The sequence below is a fragment of the Mesocricetus auratus genome, unplaced genomic scaffold, assembly GCF_017639785.1.
Source record: "Mesocricetus auratus isolate SY011 unplaced genomic scaffold, BCM_Maur_2.0 Super-Scaffold_100010, whole genome shotgun sequence".
NCBI classification, from domain to species: Eukaryota; Metazoa; Chordata; class Mammalia; order Rodentia; family Cricetidae; genus Mesocricetus; species Mesocricetus auratus.
Genome location: NW_024429194.1, coordinates 35,940,818 through 35,956,705, shown reverse-complemented (window position 1 = coordinate 35,956,705; position 15,888 = coordinate 35,940,818). Strand labels below are relative to the sequence as shown.

The following is a 15,888-nucleotide window of genomic DNA, read 5'->3' as shown; positions in this document are numbered from 1 at the left end:
TAACTAGAGAGAAACGTAACAGAATTGTGCTTTGCTTTCGTCTGCAAATATTCTGATTTCTGGGTAAGATTTTTTTTTTCCGTTTTTCAAGATGGGGTTTCTCTAGCCATGCTGGAACTTGCTTTGTAGACCAGGCTGGCCTCGAACTCAGAAACTCACCTATCTCTGTCTCCTGAGTGCTGGAATTAAAGACATGTGCCATCATGCCTAGCTTCTGTATAATATTTTAACGTGTACAATAGCATTGAATTTTTAAGTATTTTATGTTTCACAGCCTCTTATTTATTATTGTGATTATTTGCAGTGTTGGGTCGGATTCAGGGCCTCATGCATGCAAGGCAAAGCACTCTATCGCCGACTACGTCCTCAGCTTCATACTCTTATTAAATCCCCCAGGAACCCTGAGTGATCATTGGTAGCCTCCCCAGCACTCTGGTGTGCTTAGTGTATTGCCTGGACTTGCTCTAGGAAGCATTTCTTCCTGAACTTTAACCTTTGGCTTTAGTGACCTTCAGTGATCTCTTTTAGACCTCTCCTTCAGACTGTTGATTCCTGATATTTTTAGAAGTTTGAGATCAGAGGGGTACGAGTCCTTCGTAGGTTGTAGAATTGGGTAACATGAGCTTGCCTCAGTTGATTCCTATTGCTGTGATAATACAGGTGAGGTAATTTATAAGCAGATAATTTCCTCTCAGAGGTCTGGAGGAAGGAAGTCTTAGTTCACAGTGCCAATCCATCAGATTTGGTGTTTGATGGGAGATATCTGTGCCCCCCCCCCAGGATGCTGTGACTGTCACATGACAGAAAGGACAGAAAAGGCCAAAAGGCACTGTCTCTGGTCCCTTGTATAGTGAAGCTCAGGGCTTATTATGATAGTCCATCATGATAGTCAACTACTGACTGCCCCCCAGTAGTTTGGGGGCAGCCGGGCATTATTGGCACATGCCTTTAATCCCAGCACTTGGGAGGCAGAGGCAGGTGGATCTCTGTGAGTTCAAGGCCAGCCTGGTCCACAAAGCAAGTTCCAGGACAGGCTCCAAAACAATACAGAGAAACCCTGTCTCGGAAAACAAACAAACAAACCCAAACAAACAAACAAAAAAGAAGTTTGGGGGCACAGACCATAGTTGAGAGGCATGGAAGAGGCCATTCCAAGAGAGCAACCAATACCAGGAAGATGGGGTGAGATGGGGAGAGGACCTGGCTGTAGCCACTCTACTGCCACCCAGAGAGCCTGCCTTTTCAGTTATTTGGTTGCGTCAACCAGTTTCTCCTTCTTACCATATCCAAGAAGTTTTAGCTTTTTAAAGCTGAAATAATTCTCAGGTAGGTACATGTCAATTGGCAGATAAAATTATGGAGCTGTGTAAGGTTGACTGATCTTCCTCATATGTAGTGACAGTCACAGGGTTGGAATCCAGATTTGGAACCAAAACTTACCTTCTTTACTGGTTATCTTTCCTGACAGCCTGCCTTTTCCAATCAGCAAGAACAACGAGACTGGGCACAGCGGAGATGGTGACTTGGGCTTGGACCACCGTGGACCCTCCTTTCCTCAAAAAGGAGTTACTGAGCAGCAAAAGGAAGGCATCCGCATGGTGGAGAGGGTGATGGTGTCTTTAGAAGGTGAAGATGGGCTGGATGAGATCTACTCCTTCAGGTAGGACATGGAGGCACTGGCGGCAACTTTTAATCTTCCCACGTGGGTTTCTTTGATCAGAGCTCTTCCCGGGGCTTTTCTTTTTCAGAACCATTCTTGACTTAGCAGTCATTCTTTATTAAGTGTTCTGAATTTTATTAAAGAAGCCGCAAGCTCACCCTTAATCTCCCTTTTATTAGTTTGTATGGTTTGCACAGGGTTCTCATTTATTTCCAGACATGTGTCACTCAAGTTTGGGAGCATGCAGATGCCTTAGAGATGGAGTAGATTCCATCTTTGTTCCAAGCTTGAGCCTCGTTTCCTGGACCACTCTTTTCATATATTTACAAACCGCACTGTTTTTCAGTTCTTTTGCTAGTGTATACTGAGGAATTTGTTTTCATTGTGTGTGTTCCATTCGGGTACACACATCCACTCCCGTTCCCTCCCTTGTCCTCATCCTCCCACTCTTGCTGATCCTTCTCCTTTCCCCCCGCAGCTCCCTTCTGCTTCATGTCCATTTCTCTTTGTGACCCATGTGGCTACCCATCGAGGACTGCTTATAGGAGCACAAGTGAGGGATTGTTTACAGACGAATGACCAACTCACCAGTGGTTATGCTACTGAAGAAAATGTCTTTATTCTTTACTCCTCTAAAAAATGAAAAATCCCCCTTCCTTATGAACTGTTAACCGCCTATGGCTCTTCAGGGAGGGGTGGAATGTGTGAGCCCCTCCCCACTCTACCCTTTCCTCTGGTTTTTACATTTGTTAGGGCCCTTCTACAGTGTTCCCTGAGTCTGTGGGGGATGATATAGATGTCCCATTTAGGGTTGAACATTCAGCAAGCACTTACTCTTAGCACATTAGCAGTTACAGTCTTAGCGGAAGTAATTGCTACCTACTACAAAGAGGGATTCCCTGACCAAAGCTGACACAGCACTACTAACCCACGACCATAAACATAAATGTTAGGAAGACAATTTGAAGGGGAGATTGTTCAGTGGTTAAGGGTGCTACCTGATCTTCCAGAGGCCTGAGTTTGGTTCTCAACATCCATATTAGGCATCTCACTTGTAACCATCTGAACTCCTGACTCCGGAGGACCAGATGCCTCTGACCTCCGAGGGCAGGTGCACTCATGTACGTATACCCAGACACAGATGCAGTCATAGACAAACGACTTTTAAAAAAGATAGCTTGAGGGGGACATCATGTCCATTTAGCAAAACAGTAGTAGCTTTTTCACTGGGGTCTATGGCCTCCATAACCATAGGCTCTTGACCAGGTTTGCAGTACCAAAGGTGGCTTTTCTCCTGCGGAGTGGACTTTCAATTCAAGCGCAGAGGGGTTGGTCACCATTAACAGTTATGCTGCTGTTATATATATAGTGGGCCTGTCAGGTCAGTATTATAGCACAGTGTCCACAGTGAGTAACTCTGCTGATGTCTGTTCACCCCAGCTGTTGTATAGACCTTCCAGCACTGGGCACGCTGGGCAGCAGGGCACAAGCTGCCCACTCAGCACTGGCTTGTTCTGTAATAGTCTTTCCACATAGTTCTGTTGTGCAGCAACCAGTAGTGGCAATAGCCCTATTGTCTCAGGGCATTTCAGGGGTTTCCCTTACCAACAATTCATAGGGAGGTAGCCTGCCCCTGGGGTTTTCAGTTAGTAACCTGTGACTTCTGGGACAGCTCTATCACCCACAAAGGAGAGAGACCTGGACCTTTCTGCTCAAATTCTTTAAAGCTCTATCTTTAAATTAGCTTGCAGAGCAGCAGGCTTCCTTATGGTTTAGAAAGATTAAGAAAAAAATTTTTACTTTGTTTGTGTGAGTGTTTTGCCTGGATGTATGTGTGGGTCCACTTGTATGCCCGTTGCCCACAGAAGTCAAAAGAGGGCGTTAGATCCTCTGGAGCTAGAATTACAAGTGATAGTGAGCCACCATGTGGGTGCTGTGGATCAAACCAGGGTCTCTGCAAGAGCAGCCAGTGTTCTTAATCCCCGAGGCATCTCCTTAGCCTCTTCATAGCTTTCTCATACGTCCTTAGCTTGGGCTGACTGTCCCATCTCCCAGCCACCCATCTCCACTGAAACATTTCCACCTTTGCTATTCCTCTTTCCACTTCCAGATTTTGTGTTCTTTTATACACATATGCACATGTACACACACACACACACACACACACACACACGCACGCACGCACACACGCACACACGCTCGAACACACACACCACGCAGAATTCAAGCCTCTTTTTTTCCCCCTCTCATGGGCTCTTCCTGGTTCCCAGCCTCTGTAAACTCATTTCCTACATAAATACACATATATAAAAAAAAACCGAGAAGCCAGGATCCATGTGTGAGAGAATATGTATTATTTATCTTTTACAGCCTGAGTTATCTCACTTAATATATTTTTCAATTCTATCCATTTTCATGCAGATTTTATAATTTCCTTTTTCTTTAAAGCTGAACGAAATTCTGTTGTGTGTGTGTGCCGCATCTTCATTATCCATTCATAAGTTGATGGGCATCTCAGCTAGTTCCTTTCCTCACCATTGTGAATAAAACAGCAGTAAACATGGATGTGCAAGTATCTCTATGGTAGGGGTAGAGTGTACAGTCCTTTGGGTGGATGCCCAGGAGTGGTATAGTTGCATAGTTCTTATTCATCGTACTAATTTCCATAGTGGCTGCACCAACGAGAACCATTTTTAGTTATGAAAAACGGTGTTCTATCTGAGACAATCAGTGTTCCTTTACTTTTTGATACTAATTTTAGAGAGCATCATGGGAGGGTATAATATGGTTTTTGATTTGAGGCTTCTTTTTTTTTTTTTTTTTTAACTTTAGGTCCCTGGTTCTAAACCTTCCTAATGCTGTGACCCTTTGATAACGTTTCTCATGTTGTGGTGACCCCCCAACCATAAAATTATTTTGTTGCTACTTCATAACTGTAATTTTACTGTTATGAATCATAATGTAAATATCTGATATGTGCTCCCCGTGAAAGGGTTGTTTGACCCCAAAGGTGTCTTGACCCACAGTTTGAGAACTGCTGCTTTGGATCAGTAAATAGTTTGGCTAAGTCCTGTTACAACAAATAAAAACAAACCCCCTCATATATAACTAAAACACCCAAAGTCCAACCTCAAAACATAAAGAATTCATGGCCAGTGTTGTTACAATGCTGTTGTCACGAAGGGAAAGTGTTCACCTTGATGTTGGACAGGCAAATGATTTCTTTTTAAAGAATGAAATCCCTGAAGTACCGTATAGCAATAAAAACCCATATAACAGTAAAAGAAACTGCTTTTTTCATCTGTCTGAAGATGCTCTGGGAGAGACCATCTCTGTTATCCACCTTGTTCTTGGTTAGGGTTGGATACACGCTTATCTCGAGCAGAGACTCTGGGAAGGTTTATGTTGTATCTGCTGTTGCGTGTTTGAGGAGTCAAACTTGGCAAAGGTGGCTGTATGGTAGTTTGCCAAGCAGTCTGGCTTGTGTCTCGGGGATAATGCTGCCTTTGTTTAGGAATTAATTCCACCCATCTGTAGGTACATGGAATTCAGGAGTGGAAGCAAAGTTCTCAACTGAAGTAGGTCAGCAACAGTCTACATCTGTTGTTTTATTCTCAGCTACAATTTTTAAGAATTTCTGTAATTGACAAGAAATACATCATAATTATGTAAATGTGGAAACCTTGGAAATTATCGGCAAATTGGAATGGAATTGTAATTTCCCAACGGATCACTGAAGGAATTAGTGAAGAATTCTATAAAATGAAATATCTTGGCATAGTATGTGTTCTTGTCACACTGTGTGCAGATGTGTTGTTTCTCTCTGAACTTTGGGAATACATGCCTTAAGGTATAAATCCACTAATTTTTAAGGTGTCTCCCTTTTCCCCAGCAAGCATTTAAGTTATTGACTATGCATGTTTTAGTACTTTAAAATACTTGGGATTTGGGTCTTTTATGTAGATAGAATTTTGTCATGCAAATACAGTGACTATCCTTTTTTTTTTCTTCCAAGACAGGGTTTCTCAGTAGCTTTGGAGCCTGTCCTGGAATTCACTCTGTAGACCAGACTGGCCTTGAACTCACAGAGATCCACCTGTCTCTGTCTCCCAAGTGCTGGGATTAAAGGTGTGCACCACCACTGCCGGCCTACAGTGACTATTCTTATTTAAGTTAATTGTGACTAAGTGGAATTTTTTAAAATTCAGTTTCTCTGATACTGCACATATATGGTCTTTGTCCTGTGATTATAGAAATAAAAACTAAGACTAGAGAGTGAACTTTCAGGCATAAGGAATAAGGGCTTGAGCAAAAGAGACAGCACTGGCTATGGGAAATTATTTTTATATAAAAACTTAAAAATCCCTGCTACAGAATCCATACCGCATGATTTCTTGGATGGACTAATAATATCTCATGAGACAGATTAGATCTGGTGCAGACATAACACTCTCTTCACAAACCTGAAGTTGTCTTTGGTAGCTGTGAACTTCAGAAGCAGGGGTTCAGGCAGAACAGCTTCTACTTCATGTAACATGGTTGTGAAAGCTGGAGTCTGCTGACATCTCTGTCTCTAACTCTGTAGGTGATGTAAGGTGTTCTCACCAATGATAGGTTCTTCTTTCATCTATACCATGAATGTCAATCAGAAGGGCTGGATTGTACGTCTTGCATACATTAGACCATTAATCCCTATGCTCTTTATCTTAGTGAATACCACAAATCCCACCTCTCCTATAGTCAGTCCTCTGTCGTGTCTGATTGGGGCAGATAAACAGACTTGAATCTCATCTTTGTGTAAATGAAGCATCGCTCTGCATCACACTTACCTTCTTCTGGCCCTTCTTACCATTAAAAACTGTAGTTTTCCTTAGCTCTTGGGTGGTCTTTATGTAACACTCTCTGTTGTGTGCATGTAAAACATCATGTCTTTTATTTAGGGGAATTGGCATTAGCGAATGAATTGTGAGCAGTGATGTTGTAGCCTGCTGCCCTTCCTTTGATACCCCAGCTGGGGCTCTTATCCTCTCGTCTGTTGTTTTCTGGGAGTTGGTGAGCATCTTACATTGCGTCCAAACTCGTGGTGAATGTGCTGCTTTTATAATATCCTCAATGGTTGTTCTGAACAAACATGGGGAATCACTGATAGAGTTGAGAGAAGTGACTGGCTAGAGAGGAGGGCAGGGCAGTTCCTTTTCTCCTGTCAAGCAACTGATTTGAGCTCTACCCCCCCCCCCCCAAGCCAGCTCACAGACTCTGGTTCCTTCCCAACCACGGTTGTCATTTTCCTGCCACCCCCTGAGGTTTCTTTATAATCAACAACTGCTCTCTTCTCATTCTAGTAAAATAAGTAAGCCATCTAGTGCAAATTAACATTGGAAAATTGTGTCTTTCATTATGTGTTTTCCTTTATTAAGTGAGAGTCTACGGCAGCTGTGTGTCTTTAAGAAGATTGAGAGGCGCTCTATGCCCTGGCCCTGCCAGCTGACCATCGGCCCCGATCTGTCTATAAAGATTGTAGCCTATAAATCGGTAGGTAGTAAATGCATATTTTTTTTAAAGCAGTCTTGCCAGGCGGATAAATGCGCTTATGTAAGACGCTGATAATTCATGTGTGAGTTATTCAGTGTATAATTACTGCCTCTGTAGCTGTTTTCCCTTTTGACTTAATCTCCGTTTAGCTTCTCATCTAAAAGGCGTTTGAGGAGAAGTTTGAAGATGTTTATAATGTGACTTGATTCCCTCTGCTTTCTCTGTTGCTGAGTAGATAATGGATTGTTAACTAGGAACTCAAGCCTTTGTCTCTTTTTCTTTTAGGAGAAAGAGAATGTGCTAGATGAACTTGTCACTGTTTATCATAGCAGGCATGTTGATAATACACCAGGGTTATGTGTGGGGCTTTGGAGCCATGGTCATACCTAGTTCAGTTACTATGGATCCAGTAGTGACAGCATCTACAGAATATCCAGAATGTTGACTCGTTAGTGCCAGGTTGTGGGCCATTGTGTGCATTTGTACATTATAGTTCACTTCAAAAGTAGTTGCCTTTGGTGATTATTTAAATTCCAATCCGAGTATAAGTCTGATTTATGCTTCACCAGGAGCTTCTTTGCATTCTCCCCCTCTTTAAGTATATGCTAAAAATATAATTCAATCTGAGAAATAAATACACAGACATATTTTTGTATGTTTAAGAACTTAATTCCCAAACATCCTGAGACCCATGGAGGTGATTTTGCGTTATTTTGGATTTTGTCAAGACCAAAGAGTGTGAGTAGGGATGAGTATATGCTCTCTCATTCTTCTCAGCTTTCTGACTATGGTAAAATGTGTGGCCCCTCTTTATTAAGCAATTTGAGGTTTTCTATGGAAAATTAATATGTGCCCATAGATTGCCAAAGGAGAAAAGGGGAATATAGAGGCAGTTATAAGGTTATCCCCTTTAAAATAAACTAAAATCTGCATGATTGGAAAGGAGAGGCTATATACTTTGCAGCTCAAATAATCAGGTAAGTATGTTATTTTTTCATTTTCCATCGGTCACATCTTGTCCCTCCTTGTTTTTCCTTTCACTATCATTTGAAAATAGATCGTACAGGAGAAGCTTAAAAAGACCTGGGTAGTTGTGGATGCAAGAACCCTGAAGAAGGAAGATATACAGAAAGAAACTGTCTATTGCTTAAATGACGATGACGAAACTGAAGTTTCCAAAGAGGACACTATTCAAGGTATGCTAACAAGCATCTGCACTTTTGCCCAATGAAGACTATCTTCAGGGTTCTGGGAGACAGCCTAGGCTGTTCACCTGCACACGGTTCTTTGAGTAACAGAGGTGCAGTTGAGGCAGCAGTAAGACACTGGCTCCTGTAGGTCAGGGGTCAGGGGTCTTGGACAAGATGGCTCTTAGGGAAGAGGTGTGTCTTTGATCCTTTAAGTGTGTCAAGTGACACACTTACTGCTTGGCTTTATTTTAATGGAGATCCTCTGGCTGGGAGGATGCTTACATAAAAATGGGCCCGAAGCAGCTTTCCCCTTATTCTTCCAAGTGCCTATTTCAGGCTTTATATCCTATCAGATATGCTCATTTAGGGGAAAAGTATTATTTATGACTGTTGTCATGGCTTATACATACTAGGCTCTTTAAAGTTGTGCTAAATATACCCCAACCATTGGGTTAAATAGTATGATGTTCAGACGACATCTTTAACCAGAGGACTTGGAAACTAGGTGAGAATATCTGAATATTCAAGAGCTCAAATCCTCATTTTCCAAATGGTGCCTAAGGTGGCAGCTGGGTACTTAGATCAACTTATTATCAGGTAGTGCACCACTTAGTATAGTTTTTACTTCCCAGTCCTGGAAAAAAGTGTCACATATGGCACTGTTTATTACTGCATGTATTTACTTGTGAGTGAGTGGGATAGTTTGAAGCTGGTAGAAGATAGAAGTATATACAGGATGTAATTAATAATTAATGATTTCTATTACTTGTTTGAGTTTAGTAACATAGCACAGAATGTGAATTTTAGAATTGTAGTTGAGCTGGAGTCACGATGTCAGCATTAGCTGATCCCTCTGTCCTGGTGTGAGGACTGGTTCTTGGAGGGAGGAAGAGCATGAGTAGGGCACAGGTTGGGCTCAGAGGGGCGCTGGTGTGTCCGAAGTGGCAGCCTGTATTTTCTCTCTTCATTGTCACAACCTAATAAAGCAGACACTGTTGCTATTTCTATTTTATACATAAGGCTGTCGTAGTTATTTTTCTTATTGCTGAGACAAAATGCATGACAAAACAATATAAGACAAGAAAGGGTTTTATTGTGGCTTGAAGGTTTGAGGGAACAGTCTGTCGGGCAGGGATGAGAGGCTACTGGCTCATGGTGCATCTGTAGCCAGGAAACTCATTTTCTCCTGTTTGTTCAGTTCTGGACCCCACCCATGCGATGGTGCCGCCCGCATTCAGGGTGGGTCTTCCTACCTCAGTTAACCCAGTGTAGGAACTTCCTCACAGGTACATCCAGAGGCTGTTTCCATGGTGATTCCAAATCGCATCCAATAGATGATCAGGATTGGTCATCAGAAGGACCAAAGCTGAAAGATACTCATTAGCATATGCAAACCCACACAGCCAGCAGTGCAAGGCGCAGAGCTAAATCTAGAGCCGTATCCCTGCAGGGCTGTGCTCTTCCATACAGTTTAGCACTGGGACCAATACAGGGCTTTGAGTGACAGACTCAGAGCTTATACATGATCTTAAAAGCAAATGGAGTCATTGATGTTTAGGGGAGCTGTATGCATCTGTAGTGTTTAGAGATGTCCCATTATGGAGATAAGTGTGACAGCTGGGTTAGAAAGAGGTGGGACAGGAGGTGAGGGGACTAGTTCTTTGAGTTGTTGTAAGAAAACTCTGATTATCTGGGACAGAAAGCTTTGTATGGAGGCAGAAATTGACGGGGAAGCGTTAGACCTTGGGTCATAGCGTCTAGAAGTTCCTCTGTTCTCTTTTACCCCCTTTCAGTTACCCATCACTTTCCTTTGTCCTCATTGTCTACTCACTAATACGTAGGCTGTCCTCGTTCTCACCAGAGAAACTAGTAGACACATGTGGGCCAAAGAGTACGGTTGTAAGTTAGAGTCTGTTCTGCACTCTTTGCCTTGTAGAAACAGCATTTGCACTTTAAGTAGAAAAACTAGAAAACAGACCGTTTTAACAAGCACTTTAAAGATACTGTTAATTTAAATAAGAAAATGACGACAAGAAAAAGTTAGAAAAATACTTGATTTAGTGTCTGGGAGATGACTTGGTGAATCAAGTGCTTGCTGTGCAGGGGTCCCCAGCACCCACATAAACCACGCATGGGCCAGCCGTTGTGGTGCACGCCTGTATCCTAGAGGGAGGCCTACACAAGAAAATGGAAAAACAGCAACAAAACAAACCAGGCATGGACTGGATGTGGTAGCTCACACCCTTAATCCCAGCACTTGGGAGGCAGAGGCAGGTGGATCTCTGTGAGTTCAAGACTAGCATGGTCTACAGAGTGAGTTCCAGGACAGCCAGAGCCACTCTTAAAAAACAAAAACCAATCAACAACAACAAGAAAGCCATGTGTGGCAGTGTTCACCTCTAACCCTAGTGCTGGAGAGGAGGGCCAGGGGCCTGCTAGCCAGTCAGCCTTGCCGAAACTGCTGAAATGGAGAGCTCCTGGCTTACGAGTAAGGTGGAGAAAGATAGAAGACCACGTGGGAAGTTGATCTCTACCTGCATTCACAAGTGAGCACTCCTGTGTGCACACGTGCACACGTGCGTACATTTCCTCCAACCTGTACACACGCGACTGGGAAAAAAAGGAAAAATGTTTGTTTAAATTCCATTCTTGACCATGTGTCATACGTTTTCCTGTTGATTTGTATTGGGATTTTTGAATTTGTTGTCATCTTTTTAGAAAAGACATGCATGAAAATAAATTTTTTAAAAACATTAAATATGTGACCACAGTAGCCTATTGGGAACAAATAGACCCCAGATCACAGAATCTGCCTTGGATTCCCACTATCGAGTTCCTGGGTTTTGATGGTCCCTCTTGTAGTCACTGAAGAGGTCCTGTGTGCTGTGTACTGTAGGAGCACAGTCTTCCAGAGAGCAGATGCCACAGAACAGGGCTAGGGGTTTGTCTTTTTTCCCACTTGTTGGGGGGGAGGGGATATACGAGTCCATATTAATCCAATGTAAGACATTGAAAGTAAATTCAAACATACAGACATACAGAAGCATAGAACTTGTCAACTGGATGCTCTTAAGTAGAGTTTTGGCTTCCATTAGATGGTTGAAGTTTTGTCTATCCCCAGCATGCGGTTTTTGGACATTTTGTTCTGAAGATTTCCTATGGGCCATTTTCTCTGGATCTCCGGGTTTCTGAGTAAATGTGCTTTGATTATGTTTACAGCTCATACTTGTACTGTAGTCAACACGGCTGTCTTTGGAGGATAACTAATGTTCTGTGTTTGCTACAGTCTTTCTTCTGGGCTGGGTAATCATTAAGGTAACTAGACTGCGGAAGACACTACTTAAGAACTGTAATTAGAATTTAATCGTCTGTATATGGTATATGTGGTTTGTTTCTGCCTCTGCTTTTCCCCTCTTGATCATAGGGGCAATAATTTGGTTCTGGGGAGGAGAAGGCGGAGACTACCCCTGGAGTGCGTGTATTATTGATGTAGGTACAGAGCTTGTTTCAGGCCCCATATGCCTAACAGATGTTTCGCTCTCCTTCTCCAGGGTTCCGCTACGGAAGTGATATAATTCCCTTTTCTAAAGTGGATGAGGAACAAATGAAATATAAATCGGAGGGGAAGTGCTTCTCTGTTTTGGGATTCTGTAGATCTTCTCAGGTAAGTCTGCAGTTGTGAACAAAAATACATGCCTTGAGCTTCTGATTGGCTGTTTTATTTACAATTTCCCTTTCCTGTTCAGCCTTCTGCAATGTAGTTTGGGGATGAGTGTTGCCATTTTTTTTTAATTTAAAATTTTTTCATTTGTGTGTGTGTGTGTGGATGTACATATCCACGTGAGAGGACGACCTCAGGTGTTCATTCCTCGGGCGCTGCCCAGTGATTGTTTGGAATAGGGTCTTTCACTGTCCTAGAACTTGCCGAGTTGGCTTGACTGACTGACCAGTGAGCCCCAGGGATCTGCTGTGTCTGCCTCACCATGCCAGTATTACAAGCACCAGGCTTTTTTAAACTGTGCCTTCTGGGGATTGAACTTATGTCCTTGTGTTTGCTGTTTGAGCTTCTCCCCAGCCCATTGTCTTTGATATTTGAAAAGAAAAACCAAGATGTAGAGACTTGGCATAAATCTGAAGACCACGGTCCCTAAGCCACTGTCAGTATTTTATAGTTGTGTGGCTTATTCAAACTGGTGTATACATGGAGTCTGGCTGGGCTTTGGATGCCAAGCAAATCCTAGAACATCATTTATTTATCTTTAATATATACTTTTTTGGTTGTTGTTGTTTTTTCGAGACAGGGTTTTTCTGTATTGTTTTGGAGGCTGTCCTGGAACTCACTCGGTAGACCAGGCTTGGTCTCGAACTCACAGAAATCCCCTGCCTCTGCCTCCCGAGTGCTGGGATTAAAGGTGTGAACCACTGTAGCCCAGCAAATACTATCTTTTTATGTGTATGCCTCCCTAGGGATGAAGAGATTTTTATTGGAGGACTCACGTGGGAATTATAGTGAAAATAAATACCATCCAGTATTTGGGATTTGAAGCTCTAGCACACAAGCTTTATGTACTTTAATGTTAATTCAGTGAAGTTCCATACTTTTGCAAGTATTTTCAAAACTTATAAGCCAGTGCCTGGAGACATGGCTCAGTACAGTAGTTAAGAACATGAACAACTCTGCCTGAGGACCAGAGTTTGGTTCCCAGTACCATGTCAAGTGATTCACAGTTGCTTGTTACTCTCGTTTAGGGATAACCGGCACCCTCTTCTGGTGTCTGGGAACACCTGCACACACATGGCATACATTTACACACACACACACACACACACACACACACACACACACACACACACACTTTAAAAAACAAAACAAACTTCCATAAGCCAAAAAGTGGGAAAGTTTACTTAAAATCTCTAAGAATGAGTCAGGCATGATGACTCACGCCTTTAATTCCAGCCCTCGGGAGGCAGAGGTAGGTGGATCTCTCTGAATTTGAGACCAGCCTGGTCTACAGAGTAAATTCCAGGATAACAGGGCTACACAGAGAAACCCTGTCTCAAAATATCAAACAAACAAACAAAAGAACTCTAAGAATACACTAAAATGAAATGTACTAAATAAGAATAAGTATTTTTTGGAAGTTTAGAGACCCTAACATTTCTTTAAAGTGAAATTATTTACTTTGCAACGTATGTAAGTTAAAATTTATGATTATTAATCTTGAGTGAAACTAACCTTATTTAGACCAGTTTGTAGAAATTGTCTCCCTTCTTTAAAAAAAGATCTATTTTTATTTTTTATTTTAAGATGCATGAATATTTCCCTGCGTGTACATCTGTGTACCTTGAGCATGTAGTGCCTGCAGAAGCCAGAAGAGGGCGCGAGGTCACTGGAACTGGAGTTAGGGATAATGAGTTGTCACGTGGGTGCTGGGGATTGAACCTAGGTCCTCTGGAAGAGCCATCAGTGCTCTTAACTGCTGAGCCATCTCTCTAGTCCTTCTCTCCTTTTTTTTTGAGACAGGTTTCACAATGTATTCCTGACTGGTTGGCAACTTGTTATATAGACCAGGCTGGCCTGGAGCTCACAGAGGTCTGTCTGCTTTTGCCTCCCAGTTGCTGGGATTAGAGATGTGTGTCACCACATCTGACTGAAACTGCCCACTCTGCTGTGTCTAGATAGACAGACAAGCCCTACCCTAAACACCTTCTAGTATAATTCAGAACTGTGAACACTAAGTAAGGGCCTATTTTAGCTAAATAACAAAGCAAAACAGAGAACAGAACCAAAAAGTAAATACACTTTCCTTTTTAAACTACTTTTATTAACTTCAGATTTTACTTTTAAATACTTGAAGTGCTTTCTAGATCAATTTTTAACTTCTAAATCAATCTTTTTTATTGATTTTGCTTTTTAAGGAAGAAATTCTTTTATTCAAGTCTGGGCTTAAGAAAATGGGTAAAGATTGTCCATCTCAAAGAGAACACTCCTCCTGCTCCCCAAAGTGAAAGAAGGCTCTTACAGGTTTCCTGAGATAGCACAATCGCAGTCTTGACAGGTTTAGACATGCCGTTTGATTTTTTTACCCAGCGGCCATGCAGACCCACACTCAACTTTGTTTCAAAGTTCCATCTCAGACAAGTATTATGAAAATATTATAATTATACCTACTGTTCATTGGATAATTACAGTGTTCCAACATGTAAGCTTTTGATAAAAATTCTTGTTTAGTTATTATTAGCCTGTTAGGCATGTATTATGGTATGCATTTAAAAAATTGTTTTTAGATTGGGAAATTGAAGATTAGCCCCTTTATGTAACTAGCCCAAGATCTTACAGTGAAATGGGAGTAGACATGCATTTTGAGACTCTGAAGTCTGTGCCATTATTTAGTGATGCTCTCACCAGATGAACTAGCACGGTTTTGAAGAGCCCACTGTACATACCGGCTTTCGTGTATTCTCCTAACCAAAAGATACAAGGTGTTAAACATAGTGTTTTCCATGGGGCATGGCAAAATACAGATATACACCTTTTAGTAGACTAGTGATTATCAGTTATCTTAAATAAAATCACACTGTCTTCAGTGTTGACAAAATACCATTTCTGAATGAATTGTGTGTGAATGGTGATTGGTTGTTTGCTAGCCAAGCAAACTACCACTGAGCTACACCGTGTGTGTGTGTGTGTGTGTGTGTGTGTGTGTGTGTGTGTGTGTGTATGTGTGTGTGTGTGTTTGCTTAAAAATATCAAGCAGCTTTTCAGTTTTCTTACCAGGTTGTCAGGTGTTCTGGGTATATAATTATAATAATTTAACTACTAGTTTCCCTCCAAATTCCTTGCTGTTCTTTGAAAAAGTTATTTAGGTGCACTAGGAAGAGACAGTATTAGATATTTCTTAAGGATTTGTTTTTATGTGGCTGGACAGATGGCTCAGTGGTTAAGAGCACAGTGTGCTCTTGCAGAAGACCTGGGTTCACTTCCTAGCACTCACATGGCAGCTCACAACTGACTGTGACTCCAGTTCCAGGGGACCTGGTACCCTCACAATGATATACATGTAGGCAAAACATCAGTGCACATACAATATAAATAAATTTTAAAGGATTTGTGTTTATTTTGAATTACGTGTACATGTGTGCACCTGTGTGTAGCTGTGTTCATGTGAATGCAGGTGCCTGTGGAGCCCAGAGGATCCCTTGGAGCTGGAGTTACAGGTGGTTGTGAGTCACCTGACAGGGATGCAGGGAAGCAAACTCAGGGACTTTGCAAGAGCAGTGTGTGCGCTAAGTGCTGAGCCATCTCTCCAGCAACCTTATTGTAGTTCTTGCCATTTGCTCACTGACAATAGGTCTGAAGTGTGTGTGTTCTTACATTTCCTTCTCCTGGAGCACACTTGACATTTGCTGTCTTTGTATATAGTTTTGTATCAAGCCTAAATCTTTTCTTCAGACTAAAGGGGGAATTGTAGTGAGATATCCACCTCGCCCGTACCTATTGCACTG

The 15,888-nt window shown here is 42.1% G+C and overlaps 1 protein-coding gene across 4 annotated transcripts in view; it reads left to right on the top strand.

Moving 5' to 3' along the window:
- Xrcc5 (X-ray repair cross complementing 5) overlaps positions 1-15,888 on the top strand; it is a 90,145-nt gene that overhangs the window by 9,298 nt on the left and 64,959 nt on the right. For all 4 annotated transcript variants that reach the window (XM_040752665.1, XM_013113629.3, NM_001281393.1 and 1 more), the window contains 4 exon segments: positions 1,469-1,660; positions 7,078-7,192; positions 8,250-8,388; positions 11,934-12,046. In XM_040752665.1, the coding sequence (XP_040608599.1) occupies positions 1,469-1,660; positions 7,078-7,192; positions 8,250-8,388; positions 11,934-12,046 (559 nt within the window).